At 31.5% G+C, this 24,560-nt stretch overlaps 1 protein-coding gene and 1 pseudogene across 1 annotated transcript; one reads left to right on the top strand and one right to left on the bottom strand.

Annotated features, from left to right (window-relative positions):
• Nucleotides 1-7,850: 7,850 nt before the first annotated feature.
• LOC108569456 lies at nucleotides 7,851-8,997 on the top strand (annotated as a pseudogene).
• Nucleotides 8,998-16,777: 7,780 nt separating this feature from the next.
• Nucleotides 16,778-21,858, bottom strand: LOC108569457 (SH3 domain-containing kinase-binding protein 1-like). The gene is made up of 4 exons (XM_017931014.1): nucleotides 21,269-21,858; nucleotides 20,593-21,045; nucleotides 19,968-20,534; nucleotides 16,778-18,162 (listed from the first exon to the last, which is right to left on the bottom strand). Exons 1-4 carry the CDS (start codon nucleotides 21,270-21,272, stop codon nucleotides 17,450-17,452), a joined length of 1,737 nt encoding a protein of 578 aa, XP_017786503.1. The 5' UTR covers nucleotides 21,273-21,858; the 3' UTR covers nucleotides 16,778-17,449.
• Nucleotides 21,859-24,560: the final 2,702 nt, after the last annotated feature.

The raw sequence follows: 24,560 nt of genomic DNA, 5'->3' as shown, positions 1-24,560 counted from the left end.
TAATTTCTTTACTATTGAATTATCTTTTTAAATTAGAGACATTTATATGAAAAGTGTTATTATTTCTTTAGAAATTAAAATAAAGTTTCAAAGATTATTTTTTAATTTTAATATAATATAAGAAAATATACTAAATTTATTTAATGTGAAATAATTTCTTTACTATTGAATTATCTTTTTAAATTAGAGACTTTATATGAAAAATGTTATTATTTCTTTAGAAATTAACTGAAAAGAAAAGATTGAAGTTTTCCTTCTTATGCTCATTTTTATATATATATCAATTACATTTGAAAATTCTATAACAAATATAAGATTAATTAAAAACAATAAAAATAAATGATGTAAAATGGATAAGAGAAATGCGAGAGAAAAAAAAATCTTCAGTATTTATTTACTTTATTGTCTATATTTAACCGCGTTCTATCATCTAAAAAGCTATTTTTAATACACATACTTATTCGTATCGATGCACATCGTAATCCCATTCGTCTGCGCTTCAAGTGATCCGAAGAGAAGGAAATCGTTTAATCATCCAAAGAAATTACGCAAAGACGTACCAATTACACGCAATTTTTGAAACAAGACTTCAAAAAAGGGGAGCAGGATTAATGAACGCGAACGCGGCGTAATCGAATCAAGCACTTATGTAAGACTTTGTAATTTTAATAATAAATTATTGCTCGATGTCGTATCTTTACGAAACTTTTGCGCGGGTTTAATCGGGGCCTGTTGCTGCCGTCGAGTGTTGGTCAGAGAAGCGTCGCGACGCCTGAGTCATTTTCTGGTGTGCGGACGCTCGGCGTCGGCGTCGGTTGATCACTGTTGGGCCTCAGGATCCAGGGCCCCCTATTAATACGGCACGTGTCCTGTATGCCAGGCGCAGGCCAAAACGGCTTTAACACTGAATTTCTGCTGCTGCCGCCCACCCATGAATTATTCACCGAACTACCTTCCTCAATCCCCCCTTCAAAGCGAAAAAGAATAAAAGAAACGAGAAATGTCCTTTGTATCCTCCCAAAAACCCGCAATCCCACGCAAAAAAAAAACAGGAGAGAAGAAAACCGCAACCCACGAAAGAGAAAGTGAAAAGATTAATTCGGTATTAATTGAAAACAAGGGCGGTAAATGTGTTTATTTCTGGGGAAGTGTCCCTCCTGAATATTCAATTCGGTCTTCCCGGAAAAGTGGAAGGACTGAGACATCCTCATTTCCACCATCCTCAACCCACAACGACGAATTTGGATGGAAAACGCTTTTCTTTTCTTTCTTCTTTTTTTTTATGTTCGCTTCTTTTCATCGCTCGACACGGCAATATTTGTCGCCTCAATTTAATTTAACCACGATTTAAAATCTCGAACATCTGCTCGAATCCCAGATTTCTCCCTCCTTTGTTTCGCAAACATTTGTCATTGGTTCGTTTCCGCGTTCAGTACCAATTTGTCGACCAATCTACAACGAAATTCGCAATTCGTAATTTCATCAACTTTTAGTTTCCACACGAAGAAAATAACGTATATTTTCATCCTCTAGTCAAATCATAAATCAATCTTTATATTTCCAATAAACACATGATATTGATTCAAGAGAATGTTTATTAATTAAAATTTTGCAAAATTAAGTAATATTAAGTAAGTTCATTGTAAATTGAAAAATAAAATGTTAAAAATTAGCAAAAAATAGTTTGTTTTTTTTTGAAAAATCAACATTCAATAAATGATTCGTTTTATTTATTGATATCTATATCAAAATATTGTAAATTAAAGTCTTTCATATCAAAAAAAATATATTTTTTACAGCACATTATGGAAAAACTATAAATATAATAAAGCTGTTATTATGCTCATTGGAAAGGTCAGAGTTTTTTCTTTAATTATAATATTTGATCATCTAATTAGCATGAGTATTTATCAAGTAATTAAATAAAATATGAAAAAGTTAAGTAAAATATAAAATCGATAAATCACTAATAAATATTAAAAAAATGTAATAATTGAAGTGTTTGAGATATATATCATATTCTTTCTATAAATTTTCAAAATTTAGAAAATAAATAAGTAAATAAACTTTTGTATTTCGGTTATATCTTAACGTTTTAATTCATCAATAATAAAAATGTTAATTGCAATAATTTAATGAAAATTAAAAATAATTTATAAAAATTATCAAAAATATGTTTTCTTTTTATTGGAAAAAAACAATAATCAATAAATGATTCGTTTTATATTATTATTTATTAATGTCTATATCAAAATATTGAAAACTTATAAGATAAAGCATATTCAGTTTTGATTGCTTATTATAGAAAAACTGTAATTATAATAAAGCTAATATTATGCTCATTGGAAAGGTCAGACTTTTGTCTTTAATTTGACTATTTGATCATCTAATTAGCATGCTTAGTTATCAAGTAATTAAATAAAATATGAAAAAGTTAAGTAAAATATAAAATCGATAAATCACTAATGAATATTAAAAAATGTATTAATTGAAGCGTTTGAGATATTTATCATTTTCTTTCTATAAATTTTCAAAGTTATAAATCAAATAAGTCAATAAACATTTGTATTTCGGTCATCTCTTAACGTTTTAATTCATCAATAAAAAAAATGTCAATTGTTACAATTTAAGCTCATTATAGAAAACCTATAAATATAATAAAGCTGATATTATGCTCATTAGAAAGGTCAAAGTTTTGTCTTTAATTTGACTATTTGATCATCTAATTAGCATGCGTATTTATCAAGTAATTAAATAAAATATGAAAAAGTTAAGTAAAATATAAAATCGAAAAATCACTAATAAATATTAAAAAAAACATGTAATATTTGAAACTTTTTTAAAAAATTATATTTAATTTAATATATTCGAAGTTTAATTTAAATTACCCGGCGCATCCACTGCGAAAAGAGAAAAAACAGAATTTCTTTTGAGAACAGGCAATTTTCTAAACATTATTGCGTAATTTCGGAACGGAGTTTACAAAGAAGGACTCGACGAACTCCTTTGTTCTATATTTCCTGAGACGAAGACAAGCTCCATGATTCCATAAAAGTTTAGCAAAAATGTATTTTTGTTGCTTCTTAAAACGATCGTTATTCCAGTTTCATTCGTCGAGTTTTCATGCACTTCCAAAAACACCATTCAAGTTCTTACCGTAACAACAAAACAGAAACATAACTTATTTTTGTAGCATTATTAATTGTTAGTTCATGTGCATTTTCCTCATATTTATAATTTCATAAAATAGAAAAAATAACATTAAAAATGATTTTTTTATTTGAAATAATTCGAAAAATGTTCAATTTACATTGAATTACATGAAATGAAACAAAAAAAAAGAAATAGAGAAATTATTGATACACTATAAATCGTTAAGGTCATAAAGTAAAGGGGTTTTCGTAATTTGCATATGCAGTTTCGCTGTTATTGTTGTTTCAGCTTGTTTTTCTGTTGTTTTTGTTTATTTTTGAATACAAATGAATTTTCAATCACGCCGGATGATTCTCGGCCGGAGGCGCAACGGAAATAAAACGAAATTAACAAAACAAGAAAAACTCGAAATGTTTTCTCATCCTTGGAAAAATATTTTCACCGCGTTTGATTGAATTAGATTTGGGGCAATCAATCTGCGCTTATTGAGTTTTCTCTCCACCGCCGCGTAAACCTTCGCTGACACTTCCATGAAATGTTTTCACCGCTTCACTGCGATGCCATACGTTTTCCGTCTTCCAATTCCCCCCTAACTCAAGAAAAAAAAAGAGAAGAAATAAATGGATTAGTCCGTGCAGCTATGATTTGTGCGCTCCTTTTGCCATCACCATTCGATATTTATATAGCAAGATAAAAAAAAACAGCAACAACAAGGGGGGACAAATATCTGCAGAAAAAGACTGTTTCGATGATTTATTAAGCATTCTTGTCTCTAGGATTCTGCGATAAGACTTAAAAAGAGAAGAGCAAAAATCGTGATACTGTTCGAGTTACGCAATCGCTATAAATTTGTCGTTTCGCCGTTTGATGCGTGTGGGTTATGCAATGCGACAGAGTTCTGCGTGGATGCGGTGTGGAATTTGGGTCGTAAATCGCGTATTGTGGGGGGAAAGGGAAACCAGGATCAAAACAAAACTTTGTGGATGGGTTTAATGGTTGACGCAATACCGACATTTTCCGGTCGTAAATGTGTACACTAAATTATTATTTTATTTCACTCTAAATCATTATAATTAACGCATGTTGAAATGTTCTAAAATATTCTGTATTAGCCAACTATTTTATTATATGTTTTTGGTATAAATTATTTCGTAAAATATTTAAATTTACGTAAGTAACCGATAATAAGTGACCTTCTAAATATCATTAGTAATCAGCTTTTAATATGGAAAATAATGTAAAATTATTACATTTTATTAAAACTAAATTATGTTAACATGTATTTTATTTGAGTAATAATAGAAGTTATACAACCAAGTTGTAGTCAAATAGGAATAAAATAAATACGTGCATTCATTAATTAATCAATTATTATATAAAAAAAACTATATTTAACAGGTCTAAAGGAATGCTGATAAATAAAAACGATGAACGCTGTGCATTTCTCGGAAATACTCACAAATCATGAATGAAAGCAATGAATGAATGAATCGTAGTAATAAAAACGTAAAAAGATTGTATCAAAGTCGGTCTAGACGAATAGATAAAAAAAAAGATTTACCAAAGAACTGAAGACATTATTTTTATGTCTGGAATAGATTTTGTTCGAATTCGCGCCTAAATTTTAAATATTTAAAATACTTCTTTCAGTATTTCATATAAAGCAATTTGACTTGCAGTAAAATTTATATAACGATTCTTGTATAAACGTTGTTTTACACCGGAGTTCCGTTCTTACAAAAGCCGTCGCAAATCGAATCGACGTAAAATGAGTTGAAGTAACTGTAGAGTTTAGTTCTATATCAGTGTAAAATCAGCAATTAATAAGCGTTATTTCACAGCGGAAAAAAATGTAAAATTATTACATTTTATGTAACAAAATTTGTATTATATTAACATGTATTTTATTTGAGTAATAATCATAATTTGCAGTATTTTAATTTGGTTTTATTTTTGTTATTATGTTAAGTTTATATTAGTTACATTCGTAATAATAGAAGTTATACAACGAAACTGTAGTTAAATTAATTAATTAATTAATTCTATATAACTGTGAAATCAACAATTAATAAGCGTTATTTCACAGCGACGTTTTTGTGAATCGGCGTAAATCGAAACGACGCAAAACGATGTTCAACATTTTATTAATTTTTAGTTATATTTTTCTTCATTCAAACTTTACAAGTATTCAAATTCATAACTAAAATATCTCTTAAATTATTCCATGGCCTACTTACTGTATAAATTAAGTTTTAAAACTTACATTTCCTTATATTAATTTCTTTCTTTCTTTCTTTCTTTCTTTCTTTCTTTCTTTCTTTCTTTCTTTCTTTCTTTCTTTCTTTCTCTTCTTTCTTTCTTTCTTTCTTTTTTCTTTCTTTTAACTACACTTTCTCTCTATATTTACTTTCTTTCTTTCTTCTTCTTTCTTTCTTTCTTTCTTTCTTTCTTTCTTTCTTTCTTTCTTTCTTTCTTTCTTTCTTTCTTTCTTTCTTTCTTTCTTTCTTTCTTTCTTTCTTTCTTTGTTTTTAAAACTTACATTTCCTTATATTAATTTCTTTCTTTCTTTCTTTCTTTCTTTCTTTCTTTCTTTCTTTCTTTCTTTCTTTCTTTCTTTCTTTCTTTCTTTCTTTCTTTCTTTCTTTCTTTCTTTCTTACTCTTCACTTCTTGTTTTCGCCTCTCTTAATTTCTTTCTTTCTTTCTTTCTTTCTTTCTTTCTTTCTTTCTTTCTTTCTTTCTTTCTTTCTTTCTTTCTTTCTTTCTTTCTTTCTTTGAAAAGTAAATTCAGTAGAATTAAATGTAGAATCGAGTATTTCTAAATGCATATAACGCAATACACTTACCGCTAAGCTTTGTGTAAACGTGTAGCATTATACACAAGTGCTTAACAAATATGAATATTGAAACGTGCTCATGTGAATTGATTGGACGAACGTCCTTGACCCAAAGCATTGTTAGCTTTAGATACGAAGCGTATGTTTTAATAGATCTAAAAATAATCATTCAATTATTTTTAATTAAATACTATACTTATTTCCAACAATTATTATATAGTAAGGATGTAGAAACAGGTAGGAAATTGTCCTTTTCAAACTACAAACAAGAAATCCCCGATGTAACGTTTAAAATCTTACTGTTTAGTAACTACCAACATACATATGAAACTTGGAAACAACAGATGTTATTTTTAAATTTATAGTGATTTTATAATTACATAATAAAAGCGCTCTTTTCGATTAATTAATTAATTAATTAATTAATGAGATTAATTGTCAATTTTTGTATGTCTTCAATTTTTATTTAATTACTCAATAATGAAACACGCCAATTAGATTATCGATTATACAAATTGAAGATGAATCTATAACCTTTCCATCGAGTCTACTGGAAGATCTGAGGTATTTATCATTTTCTTTCAATGAATTTTCAAAATTAAGTAATCAAATATGTACATTTCGGTCATCTCTTAATGATTTATTTAATTACTCAATAATGAAACACGCCAATTAGATAATCGATTATACAAATTGAAGATGAATCTATAACCTTTCCATCGAGTCTACTGGAAGATATGATCTATTTATCATTTGCTTTCAATGAATTTTCAAAATTAAGTAATCAAATAAGTAAATAAACGTTAAGATTTTATTTAATTACTCAACGTTCACGTACACCAATTACAAGATTTTACATGCAAATTGAACAGAAAACTATGGCCTTTCCATTGAGCCAACTTGTATATGCAAATTATTATTTCAGACTAAACCATAATTACTTAAACAAAACAAAAAAAAAGTATTTGCACGTGCAACAAGCCACACAGCGTAGCGAGTTCGCATTTTATTATGACTTTATACTTATTTAGGCTTTTTATTAGCTTTTTATGCCGGAGGGTGGGCTAAGATGTAGATCCCAGTCGTCGTAAAAGGAGGTAGTGCGTTGCCCTTGCCTAAATTAATAACCCTCGCGGTGTTTCGACACAACACCGGATCGGGGGGAAGGTTTGGATTAAACGGGATAATATGGCTTTTCGCAGTTCCAACATTGCATAGCTTTGTCTGATAATGATTGTTTGATGACCTAACGAAACGTAAAATGGCAAAGGTCAAACTTGATTTACCAAAAATTAAATCAATACAAAATCTGTCTTGACACAAATGATAGAGATGATAGAAATTACAGAAATGATAGAGATGACAGAAATTACAGAAATTACAGAGATGATAGAAATGACAGAGATGACAAAAATGATAGAGATGACTCTAATGACATAGATGACAATAATGATAGACATGACACTAATGAAAGATAAGATAAAAATGACAAATCGCATATAACAAAAACCAAATTATATCAATACAAAATATATCTTGACACAAATCACAGAGATGACAGAAATTACAGAAATTATAGAGATGACAGAAATGACAGAAATTACAGAGATAACAGAGATGATAGAAATGACAGAGATGATAAAAATGATAGAGATGACAGAAATGACAGAGATGACTGAGATGACAATAATTATAGACATGACACTAATGACAGATATGACAGAAATGACAAATCGCAAATGACTAGCAAAACGTCCAAATGGCAAAGGTCAAACCTAATTTACCAAAAACCAAATTAAATCAATACAAAAACTGTCTTGACACAAATGACAGAAATTATAGAAATAATAGAGATGACAAAAATGACAGAAATTATAGAAATAATAGAGATGACAAAAATGACAGAAATTACAGAGATGACAGAAATGATAAAGATGACAGTAATGACAGAGATGACACAAATGATAGAAATGACAGAAATGACAGAAATGACAGAAATGACAGAAATGACAGAAATGACAGAGATGACAGAAATTACAGATATGCTAGAAATGACAGAGATGACAAAAATGATAGAGATGACAGTAATGAATGAGATGACATAAATTACAGAAATGATAGAAATGACAGAACTGACAGAAATTACAGAATTACAGAGATGACAGAAATTACAGGGTTGACAGAGATGATAGAAATGACAGAGATGACACAAATGATAGAGATGACAGAAATGACAAAAATGACAGAGATGACAGAAATTACAGATATGCTAGAAATGACAGAGATGACAGTAATGACAGTAATGACAGTAATGACAGTAATGACAGTAATGACAGTAATGACAGTAATGACAGTAATGACAGAGATGACATAAATTACAGAAATGACAGAAATGACAGAACTAACAGAAATTACAGAGATGACAGAGATGATAGAAATGACAGAGATGACAATAATAATATACATGACAGTAATAACAGATATAACAGAAATGACAAATCGCAAAAGACTAGCGAAACGTCCAAATAGCAAAGGTCAAACCTAATTTACCAAAAACCAAATTAAATCAATACAAAATCTGTCTTGACACAAATGACAGAAAATATAGAAATGACAGAGATGACAGAAATGACAGAAATTACGGAGATGACAGAGATGATATAAATGACAGAGATTACAAAAATGATAGAGATGACTCTAATGACAGAGATGACAGAAATGACAATAATGATAGACATGACATGATTTGACAGAAATGACATAACGCAAATGACTAGCGAAACGTCCAAATGGCAAAGGTCAAACCTAATTTACCAAAAACCAAATTAATTCAATACAAAAACTGTCTTGACACAAATGACAGAGATGACAGTAATTACAGAAATGGTAGAGATGACAGAAATGACAGAAATTACAGATATGACAGAAATTACAGAGATGATAGAAATGGCAGAGATGACAAAAATGATAGAGATGACAGAGATGACAGAGATGACTAAAATGACTTAGATGGCACAGATGACTATAATGATACACATGACACTAATGACAGAAATGACAAATCGCAAACGATTAGCGAAACATCCAAGTGGCAAAGGTCAAACCTAATTTACCAAAAACCAAATTAAATCAATACAAAATCTGTCTTGACACAAATGACAGAGATGGCAGAAATTACAGAGATAACAGAAATGACATAGATGACAGAGATTATATAAATGAGAGAGACTACAAAAATGATAGAGATGACTCTAATGATAGAGATGACAGAAATGACATAGAGGACAATAATGATAGACATGACACTAATGACAGATTTGACAAAAATGACAAAACGCAAATGACTAGCAAAACGTCCAAATGGCAAAGGTCATACCTAATTTACCAAATTAAATCAATACAAAATCTGTCTTGACACAAATGACAGAGATGACAGAAATTACAGAAATGATAGAGATAACAGAAATGATAGAAATGAGAGAGATGACAAAAATGATAGAGATGACAGATATGAAAATAATGATAGAGATGACACTAATTATAGATATGACAGAAATGACAAATCTCAAATGAAAAGTATTGACGAATTTGATAGCAAGTATAAAATTATTCTAAATATATTTATATTAAAGAAAAAAAAATACGAAATATAAGCTGCAATTTTCTTGATTAAAAAAAAATAGCGTCGTTAATTAGAAAAAGAGTAACAAGTGCGAATATTAATTATTTAACGGGCAGAGTGGGAAGCAGACTTTTCCAGTCGCTAATGGATGTTTTATGGACAGCATCTGGCCCGGTCCACCCACATACCATAAATATGTATAATGTATTTTTCTTTAAGGTTGAATTGCTGTATCTCTTGCACTCTGGAGAAGACGAGGAGACCAAGAAAACAGTAATTAATCGCACGTGAAATTCGAGATGATTTATGGAGACGATAGGGAAATTCAGTCCTGCAACTTATCTGGGTCTCTCTCTCTCTATGTCTCGCTCCACATGGTAATTCACGAACAAATAAAACAAAAGACTGTAGAAGAAGGACAGACATATTTACGATTAGAACATGCCAAGAATTTAACTTTTAAAGTGAAAAGAAAATAGGTTTTAATTATTTATATAATTCAAAAATAAATAAATTTACACATAAATTTTTAGAAATTTTTTAATGTAAAATAATAAATACAAGAAAATCCACTAATATTTGGTAGAATTAAACAAAATTGTTAGAAAATAAATTGTGGATTTTGAAAAACACTATAATTTATAAAATATTTATAGATAATAATGCGAGGTTTAATGGAGTTATCGGGCGGATGAATATTTCCGAAAGTCCGGGTCTCTGGTAAACACGTTGATCTATTATCTATCTGGTCTTCTGGGGGACTCCGGGCGCTCCATTCCAAGTGATTTAATACGCAAATAGAAGTCTAACACAAAGGGCACTAATCTCGACTAGCGACAGCGCAATTCAGCGGCGTAGGGAGAATTCCCCAAAAATATAAACATCGTGCATCAACCCTCGTGTCTTAATGGCTGGGAAAACTGGAAACTTCCTCCTTCTTCCTCTCGCTTACACACACCATTCTTCTCTCTTTTCATCTCATTTTCTCTCAGTAATTTCCCTCTTTCCATTTCCCTGCCAGAAAAATAAAGACACTAGCAATAACTGCCTTTGTTGTTTCTTTTTTCTTCTTTTTATTTTGTTCGCTTGTTTGTTGTTTCTTGTTGCCCTGTCGACAGTTTCCCGGCCATTGGCGTTATGCGACTTTAACTAGTTTTAATTAGGTTTTCTCTTCTGTTTTCGACCTCGATTTTTCTCGTCGCACTCGGGCATTCATTTGCACCGCATTACGAGGAAATGAGATTTTCCGCAACGCAATTCCCAAATCCCGAAAAACATATTTACTATTTACCAAAAAACATAATATCTATACAAAAAAAAAAGAACAAAAACTTTTAATTAAAGAAAAAGGAAAACTTTCCTTACATCTCTTTTCATAAGATTAGTTTTCCTTGAAAAAAACACTTAAAAATAAAAAAAAAATTCAAATAATTAATTAATTTTATAATTTAAATTACAATTAAAGTTGAAATGAAATAAATTAAACTCTGAAAAAATCTATTTGTGTGTGGGTTCATGAAAGGTTTTAATGTTGTGTGTGAGAAGATAATTTGAATAATCCTAATGCAGATATACGAAATGTTGATTTATCGCGCGAAATCCGATTAAAAAAGTATATATTTCACAGAAACTTTTTGGATTTAGGGTGTAATGTAAATCGCACTCAAATTTGAAATGATAATGTGATATTTTAGTTATAAATCTCTGTAACTTTAAAGATTAGTATAAATATTTCATAGTTAAAAAAATATAAATTTATTTTCAGAATCATTAAAAATTTTGAAGAAATATAAAGTTTTTATGCATTAATTTGTTTACTTCTTTCTATACATTGAAGTACAGTGTGTGATGTAAGAACTAATCCAATTTAAGGGTCACGGATGAGAGAAATCTTCAAAAGCTAACTGTAGATTTCCACTCGAAAGACGAAATATCAATGTCCAGAGTTTTGTTGGCGAAAACTTTAGAATGGAGTCGTTACAAGGAAAAAGTTTGCGCGATTGACGAATTCCGGCACAGTTTTCCTCTCGAAGTAAAATGGCAATACCACGAATTTTCCGCGATTTCTCATTCTGCGATTTATCTGCCTCCCATTACGACCGCCCGAAAAGCAATCGCGTCCTTTTTAATAAAGTTAAGAGTACGATGGCCGGAAAGCAATAACCGATAAATAAATCATATCGAATAGCGAGATTTAACCTGTCGGTAATTCGCCCGAAGAGCGGCGGTCCGTCATCAGACTTTGCCGTTTTCAACAACCCCCGCACGTCATCGACAAACAATAATTGGAAAACTTTTCAGAGCGTTGCATTTTCCGCGATAAACTAACTTGTTCTCTTTCACTTCTGCCCTCAAATTTAATGTGGCGCAACGAAAAATCTAATTTCGGAAAACGAAAGACGCAATCAATCAATTCAGCGCGAACCCGGCGCATCCACCATAATTCAACGCAATTTTTTCTGTTTAAAGTGAAACATTCAAACACATATTGCGCTCTTCGTCTCATGTTTACAAAAATTTAATTGGATTTTAAGAAAGTTAAGTAATTGATTACGATTTAATACGAAACATGAAAATACATATTACGTAATACTATCATGTATTATGTAATTCATCTGATATATATACGAAAATTTATCTGGAGCATTTGAAACGTGGATTACGACATTTCCTCATGCTTCCAGCAGTATTAATTTGCGATCAATCAATGCGTAATGTTGAGGTTCGTGGGCTGTTCACGTTCGTGCTGTATAATCCAGTGAAAAAGCGTGGGGGTGGGAGTATCATTTCCAAAGAGTCTCATTTCGGTGGCGGTAGGATAATAAGAGTCGATGGGGGAGGTTTGGGGTTTTGGGTGGGGAGCTGTTATCTGCAGATGGGATGCGATTTGCATCCGAGCACGGAAAAGAAATTGGGTCGGTTAAAGGGATCGGATTGGGACGCGTACAGATGATAACTTGTCAAAGAATTAGAGAACAGTCAGATGCAGATTTCTAAAAACTATAATGCATGTATTTTATCAAAGATGGAAGTTGGATATTGCAACATTTGGTCAATTATTGGATGTGGTTTATCCATTAGACTGTAATATGCATTCAAAACTGAAAAATAACGGTATAAAGGCACAGCCTTTTCATTTTGATTATTTTCTCAGAAACTGTAAAAGATAGAATGAATCAAATAGAAACAAAAGTTCTTTATTAATTTTAAATTATTTTTTTCTTGAAAAATGGTATATTTATTTAGAAGACTGCAGACGCTTCATTTTTTGCAATTAAAAATTTAACCATATCTCTAGCAGGAGTAACAATAACAACTTTAACATAGTTACTTGCAATTTCTATTTTATCTTTACTAAAGAGAAACAATCTTTGATGATTGATGGATGTTAACATATTGAACTCAAACATTTATTCAAAATACAAAAGTTTTCCATACAAAGGCATAAAAGAAGGAAACAATTGAGTTCTTCATTAAGAACATTGCAGAAAAATGACCAAATCCAATAAATGTATTAGAAATTTACTAACGCAGGATTTTCACTTACGCAACTTAATTCAAATTATAGTTCTTCAAAATTCTGACAGATGGCTCTGCCTGTCTTAATTTAAACGCATGGAACTCGAAAATTAATTAGCGTATAACTTGTTAGATTGAAGTACTAATATTAGATTCGTTTAATTGTTCTGTTTACACGTTTGTTTATATAAATTAGTACGCTTGTAAAGAAGTGGATTTTGTACAGCGCTAAAATGCCTGAACTATAACCTTTGCTATATTGCTAATAGATGTCGCTAGCTACCACAAAAATCGATATATTCATTTTACGCCTAAAATGCTGGCAACCAATCATACATTATACTTTAATGAACAAGTTGGAAAACAGCGTCATAAAAAATGGCCTGTATTTTCTTAAACACCAGCTCCCAGAAGAATATTAGATATGCATGTTGATCTTGAATATATACAGATTAAAATGAGTATAAATATTGGTTTGTAGCTGCAACGGCATCTTCATAATTAATTAACAAACTTTCGCATTTTACCGATGACATATGGTAAAATAACGTTTTCGAAAATGGCCTGTATTTTTGTATACAATAAATCCCAGAAGAATGTTAAATATGCATGTTGATCTTGAATATATACAGATTAAAATGAGTGTAAATATAGGTTTGTATCTGCAACGGCATCTTTATAATTTATTAACAAACTTTGGCGTTTAACTAATGACATATGGTAAAATAACGTCTTCGAAAATAGCCTGTATTTTCGTATACACCAACTCCCAGAAGAATGTTGGACATGCATGTTAATCTTGAAAATACACAGATTAAATTGAGCTTAAATATAAGTTTGTAGCTCCAACGGCATCTTCATAATTAATTAACAAACTATCGCATTTTACTAATGACATATGGTAAAATAACGTCTTCGAAAATGGCCTGTATTTTCGTATACAACAACTCCCAGAAGAATGTTGGATATGCATGTTAATCTTGAAAATACACAGATTAAAATTAGCATAAATATAAGTTTGTAGCTGCAACGGCAACTTCATAATTAGTTAACAAACTTTCGCATTTTACTAATGACATAAGGTAAAATAACGTCTTCGAAAATGGCCTGTATTTTCGTATACACCAACTCCCAGAAGAATGTTGGATATGCATGTTAATCTTGAATATACACAGATTAAAATGAGCATAAATATAGGTTTGTAGCTGTAACGGCATTTTCATAATTAATTAACAAACTTTTGCGTTTAACTTATGACAGATGGGAAAATAACGTCTTCGAAAATGACCTGTATTTTCGAAGACAGCAACTCCCAGAAGAATGTTGGACATGCATGTTAATCTTGAAAATACACAGATTAGAATGAGCATAAATATAGGTTTGTAGGTGCATCAGAATCTTCATAATTAATTAACAAACTTTGGCGTTTAACTAATGACAGATGGGAAAATAATGTCTACGAAAATGGCGTATATTTTCGTATACACCAACTCCCAGAAGAATGTTGGATATGCATGTTAATCTTGAATAATTAGCAAAAATTAATTAGCGTATAACTTGTTAAATTAAAGTACTAATCTTAGATTCGTTTAATTGTTCTGTTTACAGGTTTGTTTATATAAATTAGTACGTTTGTAAAGAAGTGGATTTTGTACAGCGCTAAAATGCCTGAACTATAACCTTTGCTATATTGCTAATAGATGTCGCTAGCTACCACAAAAATCGATATATTCATTTTACGCCTAAAATGCTGGCAACCAATCATACATTATACTTTCATGAACAAATTGAAAAACAGCGTCATAAAAAATGGCCTGTATTTTCTTAAATACCAGCTCCCAGAAGAATGTTATATATGCATTTTGATCTTGAATATATACAGATTAAAATGAGTGTAAATATTGGTTTCTAGCTGCAACGGCATCTTCATAATTAATTAACAAACTTTCGCATTTTACTAATGACATATGGTAAAATAACGTTTTCGAAAATGGCCTGTATTTTTGTATACAATAAATCCCAGAAGAATGTTAGATATGCATGTTGATCTTGAATATATACAGATTAAAAAGAGTGTAAATATAGGTTTGTAGCTGCAACGACAACTTCATAATTTATTAACAAACTTTGGCGTTTAACTAATGACATATGGTAAAATAACGTCTTCGAAAATGAGCATACATATAGGTTTGTAGCTGCAACATAATCTTCATAATTAATTATCAAACTTTGATTGGTGGTTGAGAAACTACCGGCCATTTCTATTCTATCATGAGTAAAATTCCAGTTGCGCGAAAGTTCTGTAGTCTTCCAGTTCTTAACAAAAAACGATTTTTCTATCTAACTACAATTTTAACAACATCCAATTGGCAATTGGACGAAATTTTCAGGCACTCCGAAATTGATAGTATAACATTTCTAAATTTGTGAAAATAAAAATGTAAATATATATAAAAAATATTTATCTACGAAAACATATAAGAATTGACGCTCATTTAATTACATTTCCAACCATATAAACTTGTATGTTATAAGACACCTGAATGCGTATTTAATTTGATTTGAAACGAGAAAACGTGTCTTACTTGGGTCTATATCGCAAGCCCGACAACTGATAGACGGTCTTATTGAAATCCCGACAATCAAAATACCGACTATATCGAAATCCCGACTACCATAAAAATGTTATTGTAGAAATTTATAATTGTCAGGATTTCAATATAGTCGGGATTTCGAACGTCAGGATTTCGGTTGTCGGGCTTGCGATTGCCACCGGTCTTATTTACGTTTAGGTAATTATATTTCAATTAGTCAAAACTTAACATTTTTGAGCTGCAAATTCAAGTGATTCTTAAATATGTAGAAACTTAAAATATTTTTAGAGAGAATTTGTTGTAACAATCCTGAAATAAAATAAAATGTGATATTTTACTAAATGTTTTATTGTTAATATATCCAACAATATAACTATAATAAGTACATCCTTCGACATCATATATTCATCATTTCTCGTCGATCAAGTAAGTTGTGTTTACGATATATGTACAAATAAAAGCAGACTTTAATATATCTTATTGGAATGTCTCTCTTACTTTAATAAAAGAAAAACCCATCGCGGCTCCTCCACACTCCACCATTCTTGCAAGAAGAAAGAAAGAGAAGAAAAAAAAATAATAAAACATTTTTAACAACTTCATTTAAAAATCTTAATAATTATTATCAATCATTTATAATAATACTCTGTTCAAATATATATATATATATATTTATAATATAATATACTCCACATAATCATCTCGGCTCTCTTTAGATTGGATCTATATGTATACACATAAAATATTACAAGTAGGAATGTAGACGGAATATTATGAACAGTTTCACAAAAATTTATAAAAAAAAAAGGAGAAATAAAATATGACGATAAAATAAAAGCCAATAATTAAAATATTGATTTTTTTCCATATTTCCTTTCTTTTTAGTAGTACCTAGCCCTAGCATCTATTAACAATGCTGCGCACTTTGAGACGCACACATCGAGGAATGGTTATATAAAAAAAAAAACATATACATATATAATATAATACATAAAACGATATATAAAAATAAAGTAAAAATAAATTAATAAAATCAAGTATTTGTGTAAATAAAAAGAAAAACAAACAAACACAGGGTTTTGAAAATGTTGCGTAGTAATGGAAAATAAATTAATTAATTAATTGGACGTTTGTTTGAAAGCAACAATCTTAGGTTTTGTTTGCAGAATTATTTTTTTTTCCTATTCTTTTGAGAAGTTGAATTGCTTTTTCTTTTAAAACTTATAATCTTATGCTTTTAGTACCTCCTTTACTCCAACACCCTGCATGAAAATGGTAATTAGCCTGGATGAATAACATATTTAAAAAAAAAATATACAAAGAGAATAAACTGTAAATACTCAAAAAAAATAATAATAATTATAATATGGGAACACATTGGACTGAGGGCAAGACGATCGAAAAACGCGAATTAAAAACGAAATTGGTTTTGGGATAGTTAAAAGAAATTATATCGTTTCGATCGTATTTTTGCACTCGTTGTTTGCGTTCGACGCGGAATTGACTAATTGTGAGCAATGATTTTGGTTTCGGTCGGGTGATGCTTGCTGTTTCACAAAGGCGATTCATTGAATAAAAAATAAAGAAAAAAAACTTAACTGAAATCTCCGACTTTTAAGTACGCTTCGTTCCTTCCGCTTAAGGCTTAGAATTTTCCAAATTGGATTATTTAATAGCTATTTAATTGGGACCTAAATGCGTCTTCGGGTTGGTTTTCCTATGTACATTAGACTTGCAATACGCATTGGGCGACCTTCTCGAGCTCGGCTTGCAGCAGCATCCTCATATCCGTTTCTACTTGCAGTTTACCGCGGAGATCGTCTATTGCCATTTTGTGGACTTGGTTCTGCTTCTCTACGAGAGCCTCCAGATGCTGCAGTCTGTCCAGTAATTCGTTGTACTGCTTCATTGGCACCTTGTCCTTGATTTCGGATGGTTTCTCGACGATCGGTGGCTTCTGGATTATAGGTGATGGTGTTTTCGCCATGGGAGCGGCGATCGGCGAGATCTTCGTTGTTGGCTTGACGGGTTCTATGCTTTGAGGTCGGTGGGTCGGGATGGCGGGTCGTTTGTCTGTTTCGCTTGGTGGTGTTTTCAGGATCTTCGTGAATGTGGGCATCGGCATCGATTTCGACATCTCCACCGGGCTTGTCTCCTTCTCCTCCAGCTTATCGGGAGTTGTGAGTCTGTTCCGTGTTTCAGGACCGGGAGACGTGGACGTCCTCTTCGCCTGGTTCTGCTTCATCTCTTCCAACCACGGCACCTTTTGCTTATCCCATCCTGGCACCTTCGGTTTCATCAGCTCACTATCCTCACCACCAATGCCTCCTCCACTTGAATTCAACAGATTTTCCTCCAAACTTCCATAATCGGAATTTCCATTTTGCATTGCAATAGTCTGCTCACCGTCCTTCAAAATTACACTTGGAGGTCGACGCCCTACAACAAAAAAAATATTAAATTTTATAAAAATTATGTAACCTATATGATTCAAAAGATGACTATAAAAATCTCCAAATTCAACGATTTACCTGTTTTCGTTCACACAAAAACATTAAATAATAATTAGTGTAGGCCGCCTATAAATAGCTAAAACCATTAATATTATCAACAGGAATAAACAAAACTTATCATTTTAAGTTGATATAGTGAAAACAATTTATCAAAATAATGTTACAAAAAAGAAATCGTAAATCTCGTTTTCATTACACAACGAAGTAATTAAAACTTCATTAAAAGAAAACAAATAAATAAGTTAAATTTTTATAAAAATAATGCGTTTTTGAAAATTACCTTCAAATCGAAAAATGCCTGAATATATATTGAAACTTGTCATTTTGTAATTGTATTTCAAGGCACGTCACAATGAGAAACGCAAGCGGTATAAATAGTTGAGTAAACAACCCTCTGAAATGCGAGGAAAACCTTGATGAAGCCGTAGTACAAACAATTATTTCGTACTCTCAAAATAGCACTAAATAAGTAGCAAAGATTATATAACAAAGTTCTTTTTGTAACGAATAAAAGTCTACCACAAAATCTGAAGACATATTATAAAAATATTAATAAATATTTCTCGTTATAAAAAAAAAGTTGTTTCTAGTAGGAAAATAATGCACTTGTTTTGATTACTCATATCTCATAGATAAACAAGTAATTTACAAATATCGCAAGTGACACATGCACACGGATAAATGAAATGTAACGGTGTCTCATACAAAACAAATAAATGAAACATCTTCATTAAGCCATCATTTAAATTGTTGTGAGTAAGTGAGGTCAGCTCGGGTCACCGTTTAATTTCCAACAAGGAAAAGTATACCACAATATCCTGATTTATAAAGAAGCGTCATGCAGATCAATCATACATGTTTCATTTTTAAAAAAAAGAAACTGGTTGCCACTCACTATTTCAATATCAATCTCCGAAACCAGTCACAGTTTTTTAAAGAAAAAACATGATAATAGTAAACAAAGAGACCGCAGAAACCGGTACTTTGATATCATAGCTTAATTGTTATGCAAGAGATTAATATTACATGCAACGATATTGCTGCCTTTAACATTTGATTAAATTATAGAATCGTTGGTATTGGACAGAGATACGTCACTGGCGTGAATCATTCTTTATAAATAAAGAGTTTAAACCTGTTACAACTGTAAATAACAGAATTGGAAGTAAAAGGATATTAATTTCAATATGTGAAGCAAAAGTAACAATTTCAATAATCTTTAACAGAAGTTTAAATAAATGTGAAAGTTGCATTTGAAAAATCGGTCGAATATTGTGATGATATATCAATATGTGATTTACATAATGATTGCTTTAGTCGTTTGGAATTAGCCTTTAACATTTGATTAAATTAAAGTATCTTTCTAATTTAAGCATAGGGGAAAGCATGGCGGTTTCCTGCGACAAATGTCAAGACACTAGTTTACAGTTTTCATTAAAGATTACGTAAATGAAAAATGGAATAAAACATCGAAAATTATTACACATATTGCGGTCTTTTCTTTCTATCTGTATATTATTGATTTGTTGAACTCCCAAGGCCAAAGTAGGAGCATATAAATAAACAGATATCGCCGAGGTTACATGTTGCAGGTATTGCAAAACCGAAAGCGTTCTACAGCGCGCGGATTGTTAATTATTATTGATCAATAATAATAATAAAGATGACTAAATCAACGATAAATGAGTCAATATTTACATTTGACGTGACTAAATACTAATTGTTTGTTACCTGGTGGCTTAGCTCTGTTGGCCCTAACGTCTACCAGCATCGAGTTGCGCTCCACCTGATCGAACGCGTTCTCCGACTCTTCCGGCTTGTACACGGTCGTTTCAGTCTTTACATCCAGCGATTTCTTGCTCACAGATGATCCGTCCACTACATCACTAATTTTCTTGCGAAGACCAGATATGATTCCACCGGAACCGGAAGGCGACTTCTTGATCGCCAGCGAGGGCTTCTTTCCCGGCACCGCGGGCGGTACAGCCCTCGCCTCCGGCTCCTGCTGGGGTTTCGCCACTTTGGCTTCGAACGATTTCCTTTCAGAAGCTATATACTTGTTGATGTGGTTGGTGCTGGTTGCCGCCGCCAACTTCCTATCCTCCTTCGACAGTTTTTCATCAATGATTACCACGAAGTTATCAGGGAACACTCCGATCCGTCCGTTTAACTCTCCTCTCCACCAGCCCGCATCCTGTCCGTCCTTACTTATCAGCGTGATGATATCACCCTCCTTCAACGAGAGTTCATCGTCGTTTTGCGACTTGTACGCGTACTTCACCTCGCACAGTATTTTAGCTACAATAAACATAATTGTTAGTAAACAGCTATATTGGAGTGAATGAATGAATTTTACTTGGTTTTGGTGGGAGGGATGGTATCTTGATATCCGCGTCAACGAGGTCCTCGACGCTGCCACACTTCGGACTGACTGAAGGAACGATTTCCTCAACGAAATTCGATGGAAACACGCCCGTCTTTCCATTCAGAGTCCCCCGCCACCAGCCTTCCTCCTCCTCTCCGATGATCTCAATCACATCATCCACACTCAAACTCAACTCATCTTCGTGGTCCTGCTTGTAACTGAATATCACCCGACACTTCCTGATCCTGCTCACATCTTTTCTGCTCCTCATAGTGACCTTGTGCATCAGCTTCACAAAGTTATCAGGAAACAAACCCTTCCGATCTTTTAATGTACCCTCACACCAGCCGGCCTGCTTATTTATCACATCCCTGATTATATCACCCTGCTTTATGGTCAGCTCATCTGGTTCTTTAGCAACATAATCATGTTCCACAATAGCCTCTAAAACACAGCAACCATTATCTATTAATACTCAGACAACACAAATTAAAAGAGATAAGATTAGATTGCTAGAAGATAATTAATTGATTACATGCAATATCCTCAATCCAATTGGAATTCCAATACAAAACATTCCCTTGTTGCTACAACTTTAACCTGTGAGAAGAAGGGTTCTTATCCTCAAGGCATACATTCACCCAGCACCAGGAAATGGAACACTCACCCATGGTAATAATACTTAATTGCTCACTTCCATCAGCACATCATCACTCGAACGTCCAGCGATTTCTTGCTCTTCCAAACAAAACAAAAATGATACAGTATCATCAAAGACCAAGCCCACATATGATATCAACAATTAACACACCACTACATATCTAATAAAACGTCCAGGAACATGAATGAAAACGTTTACTATGCAATACCAACACATCAATATCAAATTGCACCAGATCTTTAGGTGAAAGTGCGCAACGGATTACACAATGTAAAATAAAACACCAAGCAAAAGGAGCCAACCGTTTGCGTAATACAAATAAATAAGATTTATTTCCAATCTTTACAATTATCAACGAAGAGATGACGACGTCCTCATCTTATGTGACTAATTTCAGTTGCGATCTCTGATGTTTTCAAATGTCAGGGATCATAGGATGATGGATTCCAATTGGAATCTCTTCTTTTTATTTATATATGTATTCATATGCACTTTCTCATTCAATTATTAGAGATCTCAGAGGTCCTTATTGGAGATGAACCTGTTTCCTTCAGAATGCTTCCCGGAATACTTGTACTTGCATTTGCTGTACGCTCCTGAAAATTAAAATAAATATAAACAATTTCCACTGAATACAAATTTTCAAACAAATAAACAATTTATTTTACATCTTCTAATATGTAAAGATAACCAAAATAGTTAGAATATTCATAGATTATGTATAAATTAACTTACGCATTTGAATACATGTACGTATTCTTGGTTGCATAAATTCTAAAAGACTGATGTAATCAAAACCAAACTTCTTTTACTTTCATTCAAATTTATAAACAAAAGCACTACAATTATTAAACTCATGATAAACTAATAAATAACAATAAACGCTTAAAAAATCTTTTTATCATTCAAAATATATTGTATTTTATTTAAAAAAAAATACGCATAATCACGTCTATTGTATCCATTGTTTGAAACTAAGTGTAAATGATAAAATAAATTAAACTTATAATCAATACTATTAGTAATTAATTGATTTAAATGGATATATTAGCTTTTGCTTTTATGATTAGAAAATTGATATAAAGCACAAGAATCTTAAACTTAATCATATTTTTTTCTATAAATGTTAATATGAAGAGTGTAATATTTATAGTAAATAAATGTAAATTAAAAAAAAAATAATGAAAAGATTGAGCGTTTACAAGTATCTTTGGTTGCCTACATTACAAAGAGGCAAATAGTTTAAATTATTTAAAATTTATTAATTACTATTCTCATTGGCTTCATTTAATTTAAATGATTTTTGTTTTAGTAAATTTTAAGATTTCTATAAAAAAATGAAATTTCAGATGAAACTAAGTAGAAGTAGTGTAAAACAATTGACAAATTTACTGAATTTAAAATTTTATGGATAATTTAAGTTTTCAGTCTTCAGATAATTCAATTTTCTTGATAGATCGAGCACAGGCTTCTAAGTAAATGCGTTCTAATAGGAAACGCGTTCGCATTTGTGTCGACATAGCAAGAGCACTTACACACTAATTTTCCATTAAATGGATAACTACACCGTGTATTTGAATCATCGCAATCGACTCTCAAATTGACGGAAAACAAAAACAAAAAACAAAAAATTGCATTCCATTATATTAAATTTTAATCGAATAACGAATCAATCAGTCCGGAGCATTAATTAATAAATATACGTTCTGCGCACCGGTTTCACTTGTTGATTACTCTCGTAATTGGGGACTCGTGCTGCATTTAATAAATACAAATTTGATTGTTTCACTGCAACAACATCGAAACTAAAACTAATTAGTAGTATTTTTTTTGTTTCCTTCATTCGAGAGGATGAATACATTAAATTGGTACATTATTTAAGAGGGAAGGGGGGAATCGAAATTAATTGCGCGAGTTTGTATTGCCCTTCGGGAATCCGGGACAAGTGGAAATAAGGATTAATTTGCTAGGCGCAATTAAAACCAACATTTCCAAATTTAATCCCAAACGCTGCAAGAAATATTTCCAATTCAACTACAATTGGTTTTCACTTTTTGTTTTCTTTTATATACTCATTTGTTTTGTTACATTATTACGTCCACTAAGCACTATTTTATATTATGCTCATTTTTGGTACGAAAATAAAAATTGTTTTCAGAGTTAATTTGATTATTCACTTTTAAAATTAAATTAAGCTCATTAATTTGTTATAATTTAAAAATAATAAGACAATTGTGGTATACAGTCAACCCTCCTATAACGCGATATTTTCAGAACGCAGTTTTCATATAACGCGGGGCTGAAATTGCGACAGCCCTCCTATAACGCGGTACTCTTACAGCGCGGTATGAATAACTCTAGTAACTAGATGAGGAAGAACTGATGGAATTAATTGATGCATCCACCTCAAATGCACTGGTAAACAAAAATAAGGAAAACGAATGAGTACCAAATCTCGATTTAGAAGATGTGAAAAAAGGGCTAAATTTGGCTAAAGAATTAGAACTTCATTTCATTCAAACTCATCGTTCAACGGTGCGCAGGGTAAAGTTTAAAAAAGAGTTAAGAAATTGCTTAGCTTTTAAGGGGTTTTAGAGGTTTAAGTGGAGTTAGAAAAAAAAAACTACAATGAAAACCAATGTGAAGATGAACTAAGTGATGAAGACATTTTGCCCATTAAAAGAAGACGAGTTAGGCGACTCATATCTGACAGCGAGGATGCGTGTTGAAAGATTACATAATTTTACAAAAGTCTTCATTGTTTTTGTTGAAAAACAGTCTTTTAGTTTAGTTCTTGTTTCATTTTTTTTTTATCAATCCTTATATGAACTTTTCAATTCAATTCAATAAAAATAATTTATAACGCGGTACGAATGATGTGATTTGTACTAATTCCGAGTTTCTTATAGCGCGGTTTCCATACTACGCGGTGGACGATTTCCATAGAACACGCTACGAATTAGCCTGGTTTGTACGGTTAAATCTGAGTTTCTTATAGCACGGTTTCCATACAACGCGGTACGCACTCACCGCGTTATAGAAGGTTTAACTGTATTTGTATCTTTAGTAAATTATCATTTTATTCATAACTAAAAATGAGTCAATGCAGGTCGACCTAAATATTTTATCGTGATTCCATTTGGATGTTCGTATTCTGAACAATAAACCAATTACAGCGAAATACGGCTCTTTGTTTTCTTTTGTTACATTATTACGTCTACTATTTCATATTATGCTCATTTTTGGTAAAAAAATAAAAATTGGATTATTAACTTTTCAAATTAAATTAAGCTCATTT

The sequence above is a fragment of the Nicrophorus vespilloides genome, unplaced genomic scaffold, assembly GCF_001412225.1.
Source record: "Nicrophorus vespilloides isolate i.1.1-1 unplaced genomic scaffold, Nicve_v1.0, whole genome shotgun sequence".
Lineage (NCBI taxonomy): Eukaryota > Metazoa > Arthropoda > Insecta > Coleoptera > Silphidae > Nicrophorus > Nicrophorus vespilloides.
This window is presented reverse-complemented; position numbering and strand designations above follow the sequence as displayed.

Coding starts and splice junctions, on each gene's coding strand:
- LOC108569457 (XM_017931014.1), bottom strand. Junction 20,535..20,592: donor ATCCCTCCCACCAAAACCAA/GTAAAATTCATT, acceptor TGTTTATTGTAG/CTAAAATACTGTGCGAGGTG. Junction 18,163..19,967: donor CAACAGAGCTAAGCCACCAG/GTAACAAACAAT, acceptor TTTTTGTTGTAG/GGCGTCGACCTCCAAGTGTA.